General features: G+C 41.9%; 1 protein-coding gene across 1 annotated transcript; it reads right to left on the reverse strand.

Moving 5' to 3' along the window:
- Positions 1-591: 591 nt before the first annotated feature.
- On the reverse strand, positions 592-3,922 carry LOC310960622 (transcription factor Sox-9-B-like). Its single transcript, XM_083932375.1, has 3 exons — positions 3,143-3,922; positions 2,723-2,973; positions 592-2,517 (listed from the first exon to the last, which is right to left on the reverse strand). Exons 1-3 carry the CDS (start codon positions 3,568-3,570, stop codon positions 1,715-1,717), a joined length of 1,482 nt encoding a protein of 493 aa, XP_083788501.1. The 5' UTR covers positions 3,571-3,922; the 3' UTR covers positions 592-1,714.
- Between the last annotated feature and the right edge of the window lie 19,748 nt (positions 3,923-23,670).

Genomic DNA, 23,670 nt, shown 5'->3' on the forward strand with positions numbered 1-23,670 from the left:
CCCAGAGCCTCACAACCCCCTGCTGCTACCAGCTGACGGGGAGAGAGGGAGGAAGAAAATAAAAAGCAGGGGGGAAAAAACAAGGCTTCTGGGAAAACAAACACCAGTCCTGTTTCTTGGCACTCTTTTAACCCTTTCACTGACTCGGGTGACGTTTCCTGAGGGACAAACGACAGAACTTTCTTTTGTTTTTAATAGCATTTTCTTTTTTTTATTGCAAATACATATACAAAAGATTCTTTAAAGACAGTACAAATACATGGCAAGATCACAGAGGGAAAAAAAGAGTATTGGGAACATGAGTTCTTTGATATTGAGAGAAAAAGGAAATGGAGCTTGTAGAGCAGAAAGGATGGACGATCCCTCCGGTGATCGCATAAACGGGGGGAAAAAGTGTAAAAAAGCTTGTAACTGAGATAAAATTTTCCAGTTCTTTCAGCCATAGTTTAAAGTCCAACTCAAAAGGAAATTCACAAATAACAAATAATTTGTACACATTTCGTTAGATAGTCCCTCCCGACCCTCAGAAAAAGGCAAATACATACTTAAAATAGACATTTAGATAAGATAAATAAACAAAAAAAAAGACGATTACAACGTGTACCATTTTGTCTAATAACCCCCTGGGTTGAAAAAAAAAAAAAAAAAAAAAAGGGAAAATATATGTAGCCTACATTGCAAAGAGGACAATTCATTAGTTATAAGAATAGTATGCAAAATAATTACTTTGAAATAAAATTAAAGCTAATAAATAAATAAAGTTTTAAACTGGGTTTGACCAGAGGGAAGGGGTGAAGGGAGTGTTTTGGACACCAGCATGGTGACTGCCGGGGGGGCACCCGATGGGGGGGTCAAAGGTGACTTCCTGTGGCTGTCAAACACAAGCTGTTGGACGGTAAGTGTAATCTCAGCTGTGGCCATTGCGCACGCACACACACGCACACACACACACGCACACACACACACCAAAAGTTGGAGAAAATGTAAAAATCCAAGGCACGGATGGTGGAAAGGGCTGCTGTCTCCCCTGTCAAAACAACACAGCATTGTGAAACCGAGCTTCTCTTTCTCGGTATTGCCTAATAGCTTTTTTTGCCCAATGATCATGACACATAATTTGAGAAAACAAATCAACAGCATAACAGCTTCAATACAAACCATACTTGCTGAATGGCAGCGAAAAGAGCAGGCGACAAAAAAAAAAACCAACAGAAATCTTGGTCTGAAATCGAATAGAGAACCAGACACTGCACTACCATGAGTGGTTAGTTGCTGAACTGTTTAAAATATAAAGCTTTTTGGTTCTATATCTACAGGTAAAAATAATTACTCAACCCCCCATCCTCCACCCCTAAGGGTAACAAACTGCCAGCGTATGAAGAAATAAACCAAAAAAAAAGAAACATACACAGTACCTACTGAAATATCAACAATCAATAAGTCCTCACAGAGGATTTTCCTAAGTCTCTTCATCTCTCTAAAAATATATATATAGTTTCTATCAAGATACAATAGCAAGGCACGGCGTGAGCCAATCACAAGTCCAGCTCTCCTCTTCTTCTTATTCAAGTGTCTGATTCAGGGAACAGATCTGGAGGAGGACCTCTCTCCCTGCAGTAAAGTGTTCTGTATGTGTGTCGGATCTGTGTGGCTGTACATGTCTGTTTGTTGTCTCTGAGTCTGCCGGGGATCAGGGGGCGGGTAGGGGGGCGGCTCAGGGTCTGGTGAGCTGGGTGTAAACCGGAGCCTGCTCCCAGTGCTGCGGGCTGCTCTGGGGGATGGAGGGCACCCCCGTGTTGTCGGCTATGGGCGTGTACATGGGCCTCTGGCTGGGGCTGCTCATGTAGCTGAAAGTCGAGTACAACCCAGAGCCCTGCCCCGCCCCCGCGTGGCTGTAGTAGGAGGCGGTGGTGCTGCCCCCCTGGTGGTCAGAGTAGTCGTACTGCTGCGCCCTGGAGATGGCTGGGTAGGAGGAGGGGGGGCTGTAGTGCTGCAGGTTGAAGGGGCTGTAGGTGACGTGCTGTGGGGAGCCCTGCTGCTCGGTGTAGTGGCTTGGGCTCAGCTGCTCCGTCTTGATCTGGGTCCTGTGCTGGGCCTGAGCTGCCTCTGAACCTCCACTCCCCAGGGGGGTCAGAGTGTGCTGCTGTCCCTGCTGGTTTTGACTTTTAGCCAGCCATGCTGCAGCGGCTCCTGTTTGCGGGCTGACAGGAGCACCGCTGCTGATGCTGTAGCTGCCGGTGTAGGTGACAGGCGTGGTGTTGCCAGGGCCGCTAGCAGAGCCAGGGTGCCCGTTGGGCGGGAGGTACTGGTCGAACTCGTTGACGTCAAAGGTCTCAATGTGGGAGATGACATCGCTGCTCAGCTCACCGATGTCCACATCACGGAAGTCTATGTTGAGCTGGCGACCGCCAGGGCCATCAGGCAGAGAGCGGAGGCCACCTTCACGCTTAAGGTCCATCTTGCCTGAGCTGGCATCAGTCTTTGGGGTGGTGGGAGGGGTAGGGGGCCCCTGGGAGCCTGGAAGTTAAGAAAATTTAAACAGTTTAGATTATGTTTTCTGTATTGATAAAGTTTTAAGTTAAGTAAAGCAAACAAATAGGGGTGGGGAATACATTTTTTTAACTATTCCCAGTCCCCAGAGAAAATGTGGACATCAAACATTCAAACAGTGAGAGAACTGTAACTTCTGTGGGTACTAAAAAACATTTTTCTTTCTGCTCACCTGAGTGCTCACCCGGAGAGTGCACCTCTCCCATGCTGGAGGCCGGGGAGTCCGCCTGCTGGAGAGCTTTGAAGATGGCATTAGGGGAAATGTGCGTCTGCTCGCTGCCGTCCTCCGACTCGCTCTGCCCGTTCTTCACTGACTTCCTCCGCCGGGGCTGGTATTTGTAGTCAGGGTGATCCTTCTTGTGCTGCACTCGGAGTCGCTCAGCCTCTTCCACAAACGGCCGCTTCTCCCCTTCGTTGAGAAGTCTGCGCGTAATAAGGATCATTCATTAACAAAAGTTAATAAAATGACACTACTTTAAATGTTCTATTCCAAGACTCTGTAAATAATGAAAATGCCACAGCGGATTTGTTTTGCAGAGAAAATAAAGTTTAAATGTGCTTAAAAGTGCAAAAGCAGATCATTCTCACTTACCTCCAGAGTTTCCCGAGAGTTTTGCTCAGCTCTGCGTTATGCAGGTGTGGGTACTGATCTGCCAGCTTCCTCCGCGCAGCCTGAGCCCACACCATGAAGGCATTCATCGGTCTCTTAACGTGAGGCTTGTTCTTAGAAGATCCGTTAACGCGCACGGGCATTGGCACGAGGGTCCAGTCGTAGCCCTTGAGCACCTGGGACACAGCCTCGCGGATGCAAGCGGGAAACTTATCGTCCTCGTCCTTCTTGAACTCCCCGTCCACACCGAGCAGCCCGTTCTCCGACGGCCGGGTGTTCTCGGTGTCGGATCCCGAGCCGGAAGGGCACGGAGAGCCCGCGGAGTCCTCGGACATGCTCGGGCTCGGGGCATCAGAGAGACACTTGTCTTGTTCCTCCGTCATCTTCAGGTAAGGGTCGAGGAGATTCATACGAAAAACTGTTTGGTGCCAAATTACGCGTGAAACGGGAGAGTTATTTCTGCTTTCTAGCGAGAGGAAATGTCTCTAAATGGACTTTACCTTTTGCCAAGATGATCAAAGTTTTTCAACTGAGAGAAGTGCGCGGAAAAAACGTCAGCCGATTCTCTTTTGCTCTGGTGCGTAAAACCGATTTGGAGTGCGAGTGTCTTTACGCACGGGTTTCTGAAAGACTCCTAGGATGAGTGCGTTTTGTGCAAGAGTGTCCGCACTGGAAAGGGCAAAAACGAGCCAGCTGGTTAGAGTTTACTTTCAACTCTGTGGGATGAAACGGTAAAGTGCTCCTCTCTAGTCTCCAAGTACAATCCCCAGAACGCGTGAGTGCTTTGAACAGCAAACGTTTTGCATGCAGGCTTTATAAGAGTGCGACCATGCCGCACAGGAAAGCCCGAACCTGATTGGGCGACTGCGCGTGACGCCAAAGTGAAGGAATTTGATCCCATTTTTTCCTTCTCCTAACCAGCACACAAAACACACACAGACACTTTCTCTCAAACATACACATACTGCCCACGAGCCAGTATATATGCAGTTTAACTGGCTGGATTTTCCTACAGATATTTACAAGGCTGTATGGAGAAAGAAACATTTAATCAGACATATGGGACATACTTTAACTAAACTGACTAAAAGTTATTTTAATATGATGAAAACAGTGAAAGCTAAATAAATTAACTGCAGAAGAACGTGACAAGTAACATATCAGTCACCAAGAAACATTGTTTGTAAAACTATATAATGCATCACATTTAGATTCCAAATGAGCTCTACACACTTTCTGTTACTACTTTTAAAACATTTTCTTGTGTTTTAAAGTATCTTTCTCCCCACTGGGTCCATACCTACAGTTACATAATTTGGTCAATAGGGGGAGACAGCAGTCTAGGAACCCAGAAAGCTCCCTCCCTTCCCTTGATGGGAGCATCAGCAGCAGGAGGAGGAGGAGGAGGAGGGAGAGCTCCTGCAGACTGCTGCAGTGCAACGGTTGCTGTCAAACATCAGCTCCTGATTTGTATCGCTCATCTCATTTCCAACAACAGAGCAATGGTGCATTCGGTTCATATTGCTGACTAGACAGCTTCCACACTGACCTTACCTTTTATTAAACCAAATGTTCCTCATAAAGCTGAGAACATTTTAAGATTCATATTACACAGTATCCTAACTTTTTATCCATTTTGGAATCATGCGGATATCTGAAACTTAGCTTCCGACCAATTCCATTGCTACATTTAACTGGTATCATTTCAAAAGTAATATTTCATTTTTCTACTGACTCACACATCGGCATGGATGGATTACCGAACGGGCCAACCAGGAACAAGCCCAGGGGCCCGTAAAGTCCGGGGCCCTGACTCATAAAATGTTTCTGCAAAAAAACACAAAATGTACACAAAGAGACAAAAAATTACTACAAGGACACTAAATGATTAAAAATAGACAAACAACAATAACATAGAGACAAAAAAGGATGACGGACACACAAAATGATAAAAAAAAAATATACGTAAAGTAGCCACAGAGAGAAACAAAAAGATGACATAGAAATGTAAAATGCCTAAATATAGATACCAAAACCACCACAAAAAGATGCAAACTAATTACAAAGACATACAAAACAACTAAAAATGGACATAAAATGACCACAAAGAGAAACAAAATGACCTAATACACGCACAATGACCCCAGAGCCCAAAGTGACTACAAAAAGACTAAAAGTCAACTCTTTGAATCTGGTCTTCTTCTAAGCAGGCAAAATGGGGGGCCTCGGACATGTCTGTGCCCAGGGGCCGATTGAAAAAAACAATGTATAGACTCACAATAATTACAACAATAATCCCTCTCAGTGATCACTTATGACCCACTAGAAGTATGGGGTGGTGTCTGTATCTGTGAAGAGACGCTTCTTTTCTCATCTTGTTGTTTTCAGGACATTTCGGGACAGCAAGCAGATGGAGTGTAAGAGTAGTCTCTATAGATAGATTCTGCCTAAGAATGTAGAATCTGCAGGCAACAGAGCAAGATTTGGGAAGCGGTGGGGTTTCCGTTAGTTGTCCGAGAAGTTTTTGCCAATTATGTTTGGGCAGGCTTTGTTTGCATGCAAGTAAACAGTCAATTGTCGACAGAAAGATAGCCGATGGGTTCCGAGATTTAAACATGAAGGAATCAGGGGTTGTCTTTCACCATAACCATAACCCTTGTTGTTCCGGGGATGGATGTTGTGTTGTGTGTCCTGCTCATTCTGCCTTTGAGCAGCAAGGGAACGAGTAAGTGCATTCAAAATCTTAAGTACAAAAGCGTTATCGGCAAAAATATCCAAAGTAAAAATACTCACTATGCATCAGAATGAGTCCTTTCGGAATTATATTACCACTTAATACAATAATGGATTAATTACTTTATGCATAAATGTGTAAGAAGCATTTCAATGTTATAGCTGGCCACGGTAGAGTTCATCTGAACTGCTTGGCAAACCGCAGGCAGTTTAATCTGCATCAATACATCATAAGTTATGTTTTGAATAGAAAATCCCCAACCTGCAGGCCTAACTTGGTGGAGTAGAAAGGACAACAGTAGAAGCAGAAAGTTGCAGGAAATAGAAAAAGTCAAATACAACTGCCTCAAATTTGTAGCACAGTACTTGAGGCCACAACTGTATCATTATGCACCCACTATGAGTGTATTTTCACCTCACTGAGCGCGCACACAGACACACGCACGCACGCACGCACGCGCACACGCACACACACACGCACACACACACACACACACACCCTTTGTCCTCTCCGGTGCTACGCTCCAATCAGAGTAATATGAAGTGTTCTGCAGCGGTCACCGATGGTAACCTGTCTGCACACGCCCCCCTTTGATTGTTTATTATGCTTTGTGGAGATGTGGAAATGTAAATCTCAGTTCAGCCTAATGTGGACAACATGTGCTACCTGAAGTCGCCTTTAATAGCTCACAGATGTCAGGTAGTGCTCATTTCACTGCTCGGCGTGCCCGGTCACTCTGTAGCTGCGCCCACAGCTTTTTTTTTTTTTTTTTTCAACAGATACAACCCTTTTTCCTTTTCCCCATATCGCCCCCTGTTATGTTGCTTGTTTGCATTTACTGCTCAACCTCTGGATCACTCAGTAATTCTTTCTTCCCCTGACCAATTAGGCCCGCGGTTCCAAAACACTAAAGCTTAACATGAGCGGCTCCCTTCGTTCCCCGAGCCGCTTTATTTACATGAGACATGCTTATTTAAGATGCTCACTTCGAACACAAATAGAAGGGAGCAGTTTGGCTCTGCGTTAATAGGTCGTGGGACGACGCTGTGGTCGCGTGTGAGCTGCGTGCCGTTACACAAGGCCATCAGAACGCGGCAGTGTTTGCTTGTAGAGCTACGGAGGCGTGAACGCATTGACTCACAGAGCTGTGGCAGAAGGGTGGAAAACATGCTGTGGCTATTGACAGAGTAAATACAGTTAATGGAGGTTTGCAAAGAAGAGGAGCTGGAAGAAGACAGAGGGAGAAGATGGTCAGGTACAAGGACATGGGAAATGTGAATAGAAGGAAAAGAAGAAGAAGAGAATGTTGGCAATAATCAATCTTTATTAGAGGACTTTTCTTACAGAATAGTGCTTCACAGCTGACTGATGAGACAGAAAAGGTGTAAACCCTGAAAAACACAAAGTATATAGTTATAAAATATATTTCAAAAAAATATAACGAGAGAAACCAGTGAAATAAGACAAAAAAAGACAATAAAATAGATTTCAAAGTTATGATAATAAAAAAAGGAGTGAGACCAAGTAAATACTCGATTAAAGGGCAAGGACACATGAAATTGATGAGGGGCGTAAAAAATGTTAATGTTAAATGATAAAATAACAAATATAATAAAAGTGTGAAATTGTACAACATAAATGTAATAAAATAAGTAAATAAGATATGCCTTCATCAATCATTGAAGAATTTAATAAAAAGGTATTACTGAAACTGTATTTTGTCGTATTGATTTTGTGAGTTTAATGAAAAAGTTTGTTTTTTAAGTATTTTTTTATACAGTTTTTTCCGTCATGAGTACTTTCACACGGACCACAAATGTTACGCAGCGATGTAACTTTGCCGCAAATAACTTCCTCCTTTCAGCCTCGACAATGGCAGTGCATACCACATCCACTTCTTCCGTGTCATGGTCTTGAGTTTTGCTTTAGTTTTTCTCGTCTTTTCGCCCTCACCTGCACTCTAATAGTTAATGAGCTCCTTGTGTAGTTGGTCTCTGTCCTTCCCTTGTCTCATCGTCAGTTTGTAATGGTCAATGTGTGTGTGCAGAAGTGTCCCTGGTTGCGGGATTCCCAGTGTTCCTGTTTAATTTTTGGAGTGCTGCTTGTAAATTAATTTTCTCTACATTAAATAATTCAATTCTAGCTGTGAGCTCATTAGTTTCTTGCATCTGGCTCCAAACCTGCTTTTCTCAAACGTGACATTTTTAGTGTCATTTATTCTTCAGCCCCTCAGTGTGTAGTGTGAGGTCACAGTGAACCTGACCTTTGACCACCAGAATGTAATCAGTTCATCCTTGAGTTCAATTAGACATTTGGGACAGATTTGGGGTTCCTGAGATATCATATTCACAAGAATGGGACAAATGTCTCTGGCATACGAACACAGGCTTAAGATTTTGGCAATTTCTAAAACAAGATATGAGATAAAACTATTATTCTGCCACATACCATTTCACAATGATGTTATATTGTTTTCTGTTATAAATGTAGCGCACCCCTTTCCTTTACAGCAGTGTACTTTGGACTGTTTTCACTGAGTTGGAATATGTTGAGTATAGTTTACCAAAATGTTGAATCAATTCAGTAGTTTGCAGTGTGTTGTGGATGTGCAATACAAGGAAATGTCCTCATACCTTTTACAATACTTTTTGTATTTGTTTTTCGATTGAATTATGTCTAAAATGCAAGAAAATCCACAGTTAAAGTTCAACAGATGTATGATGTTTTCAAGGTCGGTGAGTATTTTTTGTGACCTTCATTTTGACCAAAATAATCATGATTATGATTTTTGCCATAATCGAGCAGCCCTACCTCAAACGTGCGCACGCACACGCACACGCACACACGACCTCCACTCCCACGTGATATCTTGTCTAACCTGTAAACAAACTGCAAAACAAATCTTAGATCAGCATATGGTTGAATATACCTGAACCCTATCCGCCTCCACATATCACAAAGGCAAATTAAACTCCAAAAATAATTCATGACAGCTGTGTGAGAACTGCAAAATGCTCAGCTATTTAAAATGACTATTTATTATCAGATCAAATCTGGAACTTTCACAGATTGTCTTCCTGCTTTCAACCATTTTCAGTCAATCAAGTTCTCGCTGTGTTTGTGAGGGATCTGTGGTTTCAACGCTGCTGCAGGATGAATGTGGGGTCTGCTCTGGGGTGGTTTAGGTGGCAGGGGGATGACCAGAGAGGCTTGTGGGTGCGGCAGGCAGGCATGCGGGGTGAGGTCTTGGGAAACTTCTCATCTTGACTTGGAGCTACAGCGTAAAAAATCTGAGCAAACAGTGGGAGTCAACAGTTAAACCCTGTCTGCTTTTCTTTGGGAGTCCCATAGGGCCTGCTTTGCATTTCTGAATTCCCGCAGCTATGAAGTGACAGATGTGGTTCCAGGTTTCTGGTATACATTCTATTTTAAATGAGCAAAAAAAAAACATTAGTATATTCATTTTTTACTTGTTTTACCCTGATATAGTGAACATAACCTAATGAAACTGGAGATTTCCCACAACGCAGTGACCCAGTAAACGGCTAAATCAACGTTAGTATTAAAACAACCTATTCACAAATCTGGTGTGACTGTTATTAACCTCCAAGCATTACGTTTTCGTCTGAGATTGCGATACAACATTAATCCGGCAAACTCGGACACACATACAATGCCTTTTTCCTCCATCTTTCTAGCTGGCTTGATGTCGCTCTCTGGTTGCCTAGGAAACGTAGATGTCACACTCAAAGCTTCCATGTCATTGGTTGCGCTTTTGAAAGGTCAGCGGCAACAAGGTCAAAGTTCAACTGATTGGAAATTTGAGCAAAGCCGCAGAGAGGCAAATCTGAGAGGTACGCGTCACTACCTTGGGCGCTGCCGCTACATTGGGCACTAACACCTCCTTCATAGGAAATTAATGGAACGGCTGGCGCAAAGCATTTTTACCGCATATCATCTGTAGGCGCCTTAACTCATCATTATACATCATCACATCCTGCTGAAATCAGAGTTAAACGCGCCATTCCAGCATCTCTCAGAACACATCAGCCATTGAAATGTCACCAGCTTTTAGCTGAGCTCCGCCCTTTCGTCCAAATATGGTCATATTCCCGTTTCCATAAACCAAGATTGCGACGGCAACACCAACAAACTCAAAGCTTCAGAATGGTAGACCACAATCCAATGGATGACATGTTAGCTACGGCCATCTCTTTTATACAGTCTGTATTTATAATCCTACACCTTAATAGAATGATGAGCGTTTCATTTCTGCTGCAGTTGTGTTATGACAGCAGAAATATCTAAATAAAATGAAATATCTAAGCAAGAACCTGAAAGAAGCATCTTATGTCTTGGTGCCTGTAGCTTTCAGATAGGTGTGATGTGCCATTCTTAGAAGATTGGGAATGATTAATAGCCCGTGTGTGCATTTTTCCGCTCTGATCTGAACGTCTAGGCAGCGGGTGCCTGTTGACTGAACGTCATTCTGCTCCTGGTGCTGTTTAAACAACACTTAGAAAAGACCCAGGCAACTCCAGAGGAGGATTGCTCAGTCTGCCATCCATCACTAGACCCACCTCCTGCTGCCAGACTCTACCTCAATACCTTGGTTTCTGTCTTGTTTCTGTTTACCTCCTCATTTTTTTAGCTCTAGCTAAGCAAAAACCTGGGCTGAAAATCATCCCAGATTATCCCGTCCAAAAGTTAGCGAGTCAACAGATTAAATCCTGCAGAAAACAGACCCCATCTCTTCATGCCTCTGGACACATTTCCCAGCAACCTGAGTTGTTGCTGATTAAACTATGTGCATTAGCTGATCGTACCGCACTGTACAAGAGCTTGGAGAAGCGAGAGGAAACCCAATCCGCTCGGGCTGAGTTTAAAAAGCCGCAGAGGAGTACCATTTCCCTCCAAAGATATGGCTTGTGCAAACAGCCCTCGCTTTAACAATAACAATGGTCTCACCCAGCCAGGCCAAGCTAACTAATGACAGATCCACACCTTAATGCTGAGCAGTTGTTTGGGTTTAGCGAGGGAGGATGTGTGTGTGTGTGTGTGTGTGTGTGTGCGGGGTGGTTTTTGGAGGAAAGAATGGCAGTTGTCAGCGGGTGGCTCGTGCCACTGGAAAACTCCCTCCCTCCCTCCCTTCCCCAGACAGAGAGCAGCACCTATGATTCGGGCGGAGATTGAGAGAGAGAGAAAAGCCCTGACGCTGCAAAACGGTACTCTGAGCGACAGAGGACATCCAACCATAACGCAGCAAATTTTTGCAGCTTATTGAATTGTGCGCGAGGGAGAGAGGGAGGGAGCACAGACGTCTAAACTGATTCCTCAGAGTGTGTTTGGTCCTCTCTCTTTTATAACAGTTACAGTTGTCTCTTAGCCAGCAGCGCACCATTTCCTTTCTGGAAATCCTGGACGCCTCGCAGTGCGTAATGATTTGACGTGCTTACGAGGATTATTTGGTGCCAGGTCAGGAGGAGGTAGATCTCATTTTAGCTGCATGTGCATTGTAAATTCACAAACAAACTCTGAGCATCTCCTTTGAGCCAGAAAAGATGCTTTATTTTTTATACATCTGATATATATATATTTTTTTTAAAGTCTCTTTAAATCATATTCAGATTGAATCTTAACCTGTGTCTAGAATGCAAATGTCACGTCAGTGTTCACGTGACACTAAAGCGACTGCCTGTTCTGTCTGGTTCGATCATTTCAAAACGGCACAAAGGAGCAGCCAAACATTCTGCACAGTTTTACTTTGACACTAAACGACATTTTCCCCGCATCATCCAATAGGTAAGATCTTCAACAGGAGTCTGTGAGCCAATCTATTGTTAATTTTTGGAACGTGTTTTTTCCCCCAACAATTTAAATATGTCTGAAAATTTTCATTAATATAAATCCAACACACACCTACGGGCAATTGCAGAGTCATCAATTAACCTAACACGTGCATGTCTTTGGATTATGGGAGGACACCGGAGAACCCGGAGGAAACCCACACAGACACGGGGAGAAAATGCAAACTCCACACAGAAAGGCCCAGACTGGGATCGGCTCCAGCACCCCCGACCCCGGGATAAGCGGTTGAAGTTGAATGAATGAATGAATAAATCCAACATATTTTTAGCAAAGATAAATCAACCATATTCATGAAATTACTGAAGATTGGCTTATTGGCCTATAAGTAAGGTAGCCACAAACTGGTCCAGTTTAAGGATTTACTGTGCCTTCCACATGTATGTTCAACATTAAAATATTATGTATAAATCTATATTTATTTTTAAATTATTTTAATAACTTAGTATTCAATGCCTTAGTCCACCAATCATGTTATTGTGCAACCAGTTTAATGTGCAGTTTAAGGAGTCCTTGGTCTAAGTATGTTGAAGACCCCTGCTGTAGGTTGATAAAGTTTGAGAGATAGAGAAGACGAAAAAAATGTATACTCTTCAAAACACTTTACACATTAAAAAATAAGAATTATACAATACAGAACCAATAAACGAACAGCAAAAAAGGAGAAAACATGCCATCAGAAACAATAAAATCAGTCAGACAATAAGAAAATAAAGATAATGTGATAATAAGTTTAATAACTGAAACTTGAAACTTAAACAAACGATTCAGGTCGCAGTTACATCTTTCCCACAGAGCCGGTGCAGACAGCTGTGTGAATTAAAAAGAGCTATACACATGATACAGTATGGAAAAAACATAATGATATCCTAATACAAGGTCCACTTACTTACTTTTCTGGAGCTTTCAATCGAAACTCAGTCTTCAGATCCATCCTTCTTGGATCTAGCATGGCTTTATTGGTGGCTTATACTGTACTAAACTAATAAGTGAAATGTGAGTGCACACAGGTTGGCTGGATTCCACTTAGCTGTTTGCCAACACAAGGCCTAGTCCACACGAACACGGGTATTTTAAAAAGAGAAAAAAAAAAAATCCTGTCCACACTATTGGTATGATAAAAAATATCTGTCCACATGAAACCGTAAAATCTGCCTCCGTCAGCTCATCTAGTGAGCTCCACAAGTCTCCATGGATAAAACTTACGTCTTACCGTCCCGCAGTGTGACGTCAATCAATGTCGACAAGAAATTGCGATTTCCATTGGTTTTCTTGTCCACACTTCACTGCAGAAACCGTAATTCTTGAAAAAGTTCACCCTGGACTCTGGTTACAAAAACTCCCGTTTCAGAAGCCCACATCTGCGGTTACGTGTGGATAAAAGGCCAAACCGTGAAGAGAAACACACGGTTTCAAAAATACCTGTGTTGTTATGGACGTCCCCTAACTCTCATGTCATTTCAGACTCTGCCACTCCCCTCTACTCTGCAGTACCTGCTGATTGCATTCACCTGGCCTGCCCCACCCCCACACTCACCTGCTCCTCATCAGCTAATCAGTCTGTCTGTCTGCCTGCCAGCCCGCCCGTCTGCCAGTCAATGAGTGTTTTGACTTCCCCTTTACATTTTTTGATGTCCCCCTTTGTCTGCTCCCACTGGATTTGTTTGCCATGCTTCCTGACCACCTGGTTTGACCTCTGCTTTGTTTTAAACTCTGTTTCTGCACCTGAACTGTTTTCTGTTTCTTGCTACTGGGTTCTTGCCTGCCATTTTGTGAAACCTGAAAGGCTCACTGTCACACTTCACAACTTACTGCGACACTTGAATACAACAACCATTGCTAATGTTATTATACCCCTGTGCCCTTCAAAATGTCTGCAGTGCAAAGAGCACATGCATGTGACAAAAGCACACCAAATTTATGCTATTTACAACAGATTAAGTGGGTGGGGAAATATTCGTGCAACAGAGAAATGTGGCACACTACTATACTCAGTATATGACATCATTATTCAGCTAAACTAATATTTTATTGAGTTATCTATAATGTGCAACACTGAAGCAGCTTCCTGCAAATTATATGAAGAACAGCTGCAAACCATAACATTATTTGAAATTATTGCCCAATCAAACTGAATCATTACTTGGAAAGGATCCGACCTGCTTCCTTAAGTTTGAATGAAGTTTGGTTGTCGTAAAGAGAACCTGCATTCTTCCTGCTCAGAAACACGGAGATCTGCTTAATGAAATGGTGATGATATCTGGCCGCCTTGGCGGGCTCGCCTCAGCTGCATCCCTCCACTGAAACCTCCATCCTGCTTTAACCACAGCCTTCCGGATTAAAAGACCACTTTTGAAGGAAGGAAGACTTAAAAGAGTTGAATGACAGAAATAGTTACAGCATATTTTTCTACACTGAAAAAACATTTGGAAAACAGTAAGATTCATACTGCACATATCTGAAGGCTACCTGCCTTTCTACATTGAGTATACCTATGCTAATGGCCATAAACAATAGAAGGTTTGATTTAATTTGATTATAAATGTCACTTATATTTCTTTTTATATTTCTTGTAGAAGAAAATATTAAGATTCAGCCCACAGAAAAACTAGATATTTTTTAATTTGAAACAGAAACGGAAAGTGTTGAGTTAAATATGTTATATATTATTTCATATACAGTATATATATATATACATATATTAGAGGTGTGACAAGACCCTCGGCTAACGAGACGAGACATGATATTGAGTCCACAAGATGAGATTTTAACACTATTTTAAAATTTCAGTAATTTCATTACAGGGGGTTGATTTCAGCAGAGAGCTGTTGTGGTGCTGCAGGTATCTTTGCATAGTACTTGTGTTAGCCACGGTGTAGCCTACAGTACTCACAGAGGTAAAGCTCTGGAGCTGCTGACAGACGTCAGAGACCGTCCTAGCCCGTCATATCCTGATTTACGATGACAACAAAACGCGGCATACGCTTCAGTGACGAGCTCCAAATGCAGACCAACTGCTGCTGACTGACGTAAACATTAACCTTGCAGCACATTTCTAGTTAGAGAGGGAATATCGCCAAAGACAGTGGTCAATAACCATTGTTTTGACTCACCCTTTGATAGATAGTAACAGACAATTAACAAAATGAAATTCTTACATATTGTATCTTTTAATCAACTGCAATGGTGTGAATCAAAGCGTATATTTTCCGTATATTTGTTGCAATCCAGAATGTTCAGTCAAATTGTTGGCACTCAAGACAAGACCAGCAGGTGCACAAACATATGAATGTTTAGCTAAAGTTGTCAATAGTTGATTTGTCTTCATGATAAAAGTTTGAGAAAGTTAACTTTACCACCAATCTTCATCCACTCTTTTCTAACATATTTTTCCCATTTCAACCAATAAACATGTGGTGAGCTGGCGACCGCATACTAAAACAATGTGAAAGCAGCATTACGTCATTAGCGAGTGTGTTTGAATGAGCACACCGCACAATTAGATCTACTTTTTGTGCATTGTGTGTGAGCTCGCATGGATGTTACAAAGCTGTGCTGATGTAAAACAAGCCAGCTGTGGTATCGCATCAAGATCTGATTTGCCACATCTGGTCTCATCACCTTATGAGCTTTCACATTGTCAGGGTCTTCCTCCAGTATCCTGATCATTTGATTCCATACTAAGCTTCTCTGAGCAGAGTTTATCTCACAAAGCTCTGTGTGATTGTCTCCATGAGGCGCAGCACCGGTCTAAATAAGCTTCAGATGGGAGCCAACAAATCCATTGTCAGGAATCGCTTGTTACATGGACTTTACTTTTTTAAACCAATAATTGACTTGTGAACCTCAATTTGAATTTCTCAAATTGTTTGCAAGGTCACTGCTGGTGGAGCTTGAAAGAGGTATTACGTAGTAAATGATGAATTGCAATTTGTTTTTTAGTCATTGGAACCAGCAGAGAACTTACTCATTTCCTCCTCGTTTTTGCAAAAGCCATGTTGCCAGTTCAATTACTGTTCTCTTATGTAGCTTAATGAACAGTTCAAGGTCTCCACTTCCAGCTTAAAATGTCCGCACTTAAATGAGCTCTGAATGAAAGAATCCACCAAATGGATTATGTTATACAACATGTAAACATGCAATAAGTCATTTTGCATTGCACTAAGGAGGAAATGAGATCGGTAGTCACTGCTGACTCATATTGTCCCCTCCGAAACTTTCTGCCAACACGACAGCTCAGTCCAATTTGTTTAGCCTCAATAATAACTTTTGGCTGGATTCATTCCTACTGTTTGGATAGCGCCAATTTTCTGTGCCCATACAGGTCATACCTCTTTCTTTACAATGCTACGGTACCACTCTCACCTCTCGAACCTGTTTTGTGTCTGCACCGGCTATAGGAAATGGTTCAGTCTGATTTTTTTCAGTCCCCATCAAAATGTCTTAGCCCTCACATGAAAAGGGACGGAACATGAGGGGAGAACGTACAGTGAGAGGTCATCCTTTTATCAGCTGAACGGTTTTATCTAAGAAATTTGCCTAATTTCTGCTGCATGGTACAACTCAACTCTCAGCTGATCATCATAGCAATACTTCATCATCATCTTCAGTGTGATATGGCACACACTGCTATTCAAAAATGGAAGGTTTATGTCCCACTTGATGGTAGGGCATCATCCACGTAGAGAGGTGGTAGATTTTATGGAAGACCAAAAATTGCAGAAAATACAGTCTGAAAGAACTTGTGTCGCCCTATAACTTTTGCTGGGAAGGAAAAAAACTGTTCCATATTCACCAACGTTATTAGTTATGGTCTGAAGAAAATAAAAAATGAAACACTAAATGGTAGGACATCATCTGTGCGTTTCAGAGAGGGGATATAGACTGAAAATCGCAGAAAAGCCAACCTGAAATTATTTGTATGCCCCTATAACTTTTGCTTGTAAAAAAGGAACTTTTCTGCATTGACCAACTTTATTGGATATGATCTGAAATATGTGCAAAATGTCTGTCATCTTATCAATCGTGTGAGTGTGCTCATAAGAAGTGCGTTTGTAACTATGCAGCGGGCTGTTGATGTTATTATGTGTGTGTCTGTGTGTGGGACAGACGGCAGGACGGAACTACACAAATCATGTTGTTGGGCTCCATTGTCAATAACTGTCAGGCATCGGTGATGGATGAATACATCAACCACTGGACCAACCCTACTTTGTTCAGTGACTTTTCCTGTGCCTGGGCTGTGTATAGGATGTGGATTTCAAAAAAGAAAAAAGGTGCAAAAACAGTGTTTCAAACAGAGGGTGAGCACAGGTATTTTCAGCATGGTGTCATTGAATAATAGAATATTGGATTAAAGAATGTAACTTGTCAGACCTAAAAAAAATAAAAGCTTAAATTCGACATTTGCTGTGTTTGTAATATCCCTGAAGAGGGAAATGTGAATGACTAAAACAGACACGTTGTTGAACCTTTTGCCAGCTTCATTATAAGTCAAAACATAAATATTATTTATCCATGTTACATTCACATGTATCAACATGGCGTCATCAATACAAAGTATCAAAAAAACTGTATACATATTGCACTTAATATACTTACTTACACATACTATATACAGGCTTACACATACTATATACTCAATATTAATAAATAATACCTGTGAGTATACTGTACATGACTCAACATAACCATTATGTATAAACATATCGCTACTTAGCTTCTCTCTCTCTTGTTCTCTACACGCGGGCACACACCGTGTCATCTCAGACCTAAACAGTACTCCGTGAGCCACATGTCGCTAGCTAACTAGCTCATACTACACTAAGAGCTACACGAGAACTAAACAACAAAATAACTTTTTCTGCGCGACTCTGCTTCACGTCAGTGCATTCAAGCATTGTAAACAAAAATACAGCACAACCACATTATGCATTGACCGTGTTTTCCGTACCTGAAGAGGGAAATGTGAATGAATAAAACAGACACGGTGTTGAACCTTTTGACAGCTTCATTATAAGTGAAGCATCGTGCAGGCCTGCAGGCAAAACTAATCGATCACAGAACACAGATCCAATGCGCACTGTAATGACTTGGTGTCACTATACAAATGTTTTTATCACCTCAAATGAATTAGAATGGTTTTAACTCTTGAACAAATCATTTACCACCTAAAATACTTGCAATGAATTGTTTTACTCTTTTTAATCTAATTTCACTAACATATTTATTCGTATTTATACTATTTATTCTGTATTTTAATCATACATGAAATCACACTATCACATGTTCATATATTTGGAGCCAGTGGCCATAACCATAATTTAGTCAAATGAGTGAATCCACAGGGTATTAATTATAGAGGGTGACACACTCTTTTCATAAGCTGCCTGAATTTGAGATTTAGGCTGAAAAGATGGATGCATTTTATGTCAAACCTTTGCCAAGTGCAGCTTTAAATCCTACTCTGCAAAAGTCAGAAACCATACTAAGCCACGGTTTGTTACAGTCCTCTTGAACTCGGAGCCATGAGCTGAGCTGCTCATCGCACCACTGAGGCTCATAATTAAAAATCTCCAGTTACTTCCTCCTTACCTCTGATGACCCTGGCCTTGTGGCTCAGCATGTACCCAGGACCAATGAGCCGCCTCTTGGGAGCCACGGGAGGAACTTGGCATGGGCAATGGATGGAGACTGGAAGACGTTGGGAAGTAATGGAGATGTTGACTCAAGGGTGACGGAGGTGGCCGGATGTGACCGCTGAAGAAGAGCGGGCCAGGTAAACAGATTTGGCTTACGGATGATGCCAGGGTAAAGGCTGCTCTGCTGTATTGGGGAAAAAATTGCGGAGGTTTGAATGTGACAGAGAGAGAGACAAACCGACAAAGAGAGGAAGACTGAGTGAAATAGACAGGAACACAGTGAACGCAATCATGTTTCTGTCTCTGGGGTTGTTATTAAAGCGGCATCTAACACCCAGGAATGCAGGAATGTCCCCTGACGTCTTTCTCATCAGGTAGAGAGAAGGAGACGAGGCGGAGAAAGTTTCAGCTTGTTTCAGGAAGGAACTGATACTGCAGGGCCATCTGAGGATTCAAGTATTGACGCTCAGGGGAAAGGCAGGAAGACAGAGGTATCACTGAAGAATGGAGCAGAAAAGTCAGAGAGCTACAAAGGAAAAAAAGCATTTGAATTAAACCGATTGAATGACGCCTAAACCCTTCACGGCAAATGAGCCAAGGCTACAGGTAACACTGGCCCCCTGTCATCGGGACCCCCTCCTCGAGCACCAGCCCGCTGTGGTGAGTGAGCAGTGGAGTAGCTGAGGGCCATACATACAGTGAGAACTCTGTCTATCTCATAGGCTCATTCAGCCGTGTGGTTTGGCAGGTAGAGCTGCGATGTAGGTGGCTGCGAGTGAAGATATGGAGAAATATGTGTGCCGAGCTTAAGTATTCAATTTACCTCTGCCATTAGGACACGTTACACATTGAGTCTGTGTGTGGAGAGGGCGAAAGTGTTGGCTTATTGCAGCTAATCCCTCACCTTAAGCCCACACTTGGCATTGTGCAGCTCCTTATATTTATCATGCAACTCAAGTTTAAGATTCTAATAAGGAAGTCTAGGCTTGAGCTTCTGCAAACAGTGCCGCAGTGCAAAAGTACCCGCTATCAGCCGACTGGGTGAGTGGCAAGGAGGACCGCCTATTCCCGAAACGGCAGTTCCACTCACACAATACACAGAGGTATTCCCAAGCGTCGGCCAAACATATATCAGCACTGTTTCATATCAAAGACCTTTTTTGGCAATCAAAGATGTTTGCTTGGAATTATAACTTTTTAATAAACTCATTTGGTTCTGTACATAGTGTTAATGCAAAGGAAAAACACACGGTAAAGCCTTTTGACGCCTGGACTGGTAATATAGGCTCATAGGAAGCTTAGAAAACTTCCCATAAGACAACATAGAGCCATGCAGGGTTTCATTGCACAAATGCCCTTTGTGGGACGCACAGAGCGGGCTCTCTTGAAGTCTTTAAGTAGATGAAATGATATGGAGAAAAAAAGGTCAAGTTGTAGCTATTGTGGTACCACCTTCTACTGTACCCACGCTGAATATACTGTACAATGTATGCCAGAGTATGTTTTTTTTCTTCCAATTTCTAAAGAGCTAAAACATCTCTTAATTTTAACCGAGCTCCAGAGGTTTTTTAAATAGATACTCGATGGCAGCAGTACAGAGACAGTGAATCTAAACAGCCTCACAGACTTGACGTGATGACAGTGAACACGTCACAGTACGTTCGACAGAAGTCCAAATGGTGGATACTTCGATTCAGATACGTTTCAGTTAAAGTAATTGTGCAAAATATCATCTGCCATGATGAAATATATCTTAACAATCTGAATAGTTTTAGCCTATTTTAATCTGAAAATGTTATAGGGTCTTAAACCCCTGTTTAAATATATCAGAGGAGCCCTTTTTTTCTTAGGATTTCACACAAATAAAATGACCTTTTTTTAGTATACCATGTATCATTTTTTTTTTTAAATCAATAAATAATTGGGCAGATGAAGGACAAGCCCTTGGCTATTCCTGCTTTGAGCATACATGTGATTAATCATGTGATCCCTTGAGAGATGCTCTTAAATGTAACTCCTACACTTCACTGTGTAAGTCTCTTAATAAACATTGCATTCCCTTTCAGCCAATGCAGCTTTTACTCTTTAAGTTTGCTCTTTTGAGCATTCTTGGGCAAGTTTAATAAATAAAGGCACTGGTCGAGAGACATCTACGTTCTAACATATGATTTCTCTACACCATAGTCTGGGTGAATACTTGACTGTTTGTTGCATGTCCATTAAAATGTGACACCCACTAAGTCGTTGCGGTGAACTATTCACCATTCTAAAATAATGTGCCTTAATCTCTTATTTACGACACTGACTTTAGACCTTCAATGCCTCATCCTCTGAACACCACAGGATTGAGACTGACACACAGGCTGCAACAACTAAGTTTAGACAACCCCTCTGAGCTTTGTATCACATCCTGTTAACTTTTCCACCTGCTACTTCAGGCTGTGGTCGACACTACACATTATTTTTATAAAGTTGTGGAAATCTTGATATTGGTTTGGGGACAATGACATGGCTGGATAGCTCGTCTTGTTTTTAAACAAGCCGTCAAACTATATTTACCATTTGTCAACCATACACAATGTTATTAACTTTTAATCTTGCTAGCATAACATTAGCATTAGCTTTCTGCCTCGTAGCTGAGCCAAAGGGTTGTTTGAACTAAGCTAACATAAAACTCCTGCCAAGTCATATCTGAGGTCCATCCTATTCACTGGAGTAGTGAACAATGTTACCATTGCATAGGAATCATGCTCTAGGTATTAGTCAGGATCACAGGTGTTACCAGATAATCTGAGTTATATCTTGTGAAAAACTTTATATTTTGCATGGAAATATAAATGATCTTTAAAATCAATTGACCATTATATAAGCAGGTTAATGTCATTTGAGTTGTCCCATATCAGGATTGATTGGACTCTGCTACCCGTTGGACAATTCTGGCCCCGCCGTTGGGTATTAACCTTTATATTTCCTACAATATGTAATAATTCTTCAATTAAAAAAAGAATTACCTGCGATACTAATATAGCATTGTGAAAGGATGAACCCGAGAGAACAGGCATGCTGCTATCTGTTACTGCCATGATCTGAATTTGCAATAGTCACAAGTTTTTTCTTTACATAAAGATATCTTTCTATTTATTTCCAGTGTAAATTCTTTTTTTCCTTCTGAAAATAGACTATGAAAGTTATTAAACCGACAGTTAGCAGAGCCCTGATATTGCTACAGACCCAAGTGTGGCTGGTCCTCCTCTCCTGGCTGTGTACACTGAAGCCGTGCCAGAGAGCAATGCTGTGCTGCTGCGATGTGCTGTTCTATTCTGTGCTGTGCTGTCTTCTGCTGCGATGCCGGCTCTAGCTAGGTGCCAAGTGATTTTTATCACTGGGAAAACAGTCTCCTTCCAATCTCAGCCCTCTTAGGAGCATATGAATACACTTTACACTCACACGAAGGAAAACAGGTAACCTGAGACCAGGCTTGGAGCCCACAGGTAAAAGGACTGCAGTGTGTCAGCATGTGTGCAGTGTGGCATCTGAGTGAGTGTGTGTTGGACTTGTTCACACTCATGGATACCTTTATGAACAGAGGTGTGTCTGCACAGTATATATGCTTCAGTTTTAATACTGCACATACAGTTAACACTGCATATATTGGCGCGAGAGATGCATGGCTTAATCTCGTGGCAGAGCTGACATAAAACAAGAGTGGAGTTAGGGACTGCTCCTACATGCTGTGTTTTAATTTGAGCCTTTATTTATTCAGGGAGAGTCAACAGGGCACATTTGACCTTTTCCAGTGAAGCCCTGTGTCACATTCACACATTGACACATGGAAGCTGCATAGTGCAACCAGAGCTTTCTGCTGTCAACCACACATCAGCAGTCACATCCTTGCCCAACACCTTGCTCAACGACAGCATGAGTTGTTGGAGGGGGTGGCATTACTTTACTTTCCAGCCGGGTCAGGGGTTTGACCAGGCAATTATAGCACATTATCCTGCTTAACAGGGATGTAGAGGAGTGAGTAAATGACTTTCATTGATGTTGTTTTGCCAAAATATAAACTAATGAAAAATTAGACATTTAAAGCAATTCTTACCTTTCTGGCATGTTACACAGCACTTAGTTAAAATTTGACCATGAACAACTCTGCCTCCCTCCAAAGTCCCACCCTCTTCCCCCTGCCTGACTCACACGCTCCCCCCTCCCCCGACGCATGCGTTGAAAAAGTGAGCAGCGCAAGTGAAACGGCTGATTTGTTCACAACCAGTGTCATTAGCGTTAAACTTCCTTGCAAAAATAACATATTATTACAGAACTACAGTAACTGATAACTGATAGCATCTGGATACTACGTTATTACATGTAATGTTGCGTTCTAGGATTAGGCAAACTAAAAGGATTTATTTGGACCGAATAAAATGATTGGTCAGAATTTATCAGAAATATATGATAATTGAATACTGAGGAGTTTTTACTTTCTAGTATGCACTGATAAGCAGCATTTTATGATTGCAAAAGAAAAGTGAAAAAAAATGCCAGAAAGATAAGCTTGAAAGTGAAATTCGGCGTAAAATCATCCCAGGGTCTTTCTTAGCAAATACAATCATCCAGTAAGCCATTGAGATATTTTTTTCATGCAACACCTATTACGCCGATATCCTGGACAGTCGCTAACAATAATAATGTAATGTAATGCGGCTAACACTGATTAGCTCGGGGCAGCATGGTGAACAGCTTTTTAACCACTAATACTCCTCAAAATAACACCAAACCTCTGCAGTAGCATGATAAGAGTCCCTACACATAAATGGAAGCACCAACAACGTAGTTAGCAAACCCGGAGTTTATTAAAAGATTGTTTTGAAAGACTTACCTACTGGCCCCTGTACCAGCTCCTCTTGTAGTAAAGTCCATTCAAGTAATTTATCAAATGTAATCCAAATGGAATGATGCTTTGTTTAACGTGTAAGGATTCTTATGATGTTACTGCAGAAGTTTGGGGTTAGCTTGAGCAGTACTATTGGTTAACGTTTTAATGCCTTCACCATGCTGCTCCGAGCTAATCAGTGCCAGCCGGTTTTCTTCGTTAATAATTGTTACACAAAAAAAAATTGTCTCTGTGGCTTATTTGTTGAGTGTATTTGCCGAAAAAGACCCTGGGATGATTCTACGCCAGAATTTCACTTTAAGGTTCACTCTCAATGGCTTTTATTCCGTTTCTTACCAGATACCGGGCAGAGCTGCATGAAACTTTGCTGATGTTGCAA

This window comes from Echiichthys vipera (assembly GCF_963691815.1).
Source record: "Echiichthys vipera genome assembly, chromosome: 18".
Lineage (NCBI taxonomy): Eukaryota > Metazoa > Chordata > Actinopteri > Perciformes > Trachinidae > Echiichthys > Echiichthys vipera.

What these genes read in the sequence shown, in the direction of transcription:
- LOC310960622 (XM_083932375.1), bottom strand. Translation starts at nt 3,570, where the DNA reads ATGAATCTCCTCGACCCTTACCTGAAGATGACGGAGGAACAAGACAAG. An exon ending in ACTCTCGGGAAACTCTGGAG is followed by an intron (nt 2,974 to 3,142) that starts GTAAGTGAGAAT and finishes TATTACGCGCAG; the next exon opens with ACTTCTCAACGAAGGGGAGA. An exon ending in CTCTCCGGGTGAGCACTCAG is followed by an intron (nt 2,518 to 2,722) that starts GTGAGCAGAAAG and finishes CTTAACTTCCAG; the next exon opens with GCTCCCAGGGGCCCCCTACC.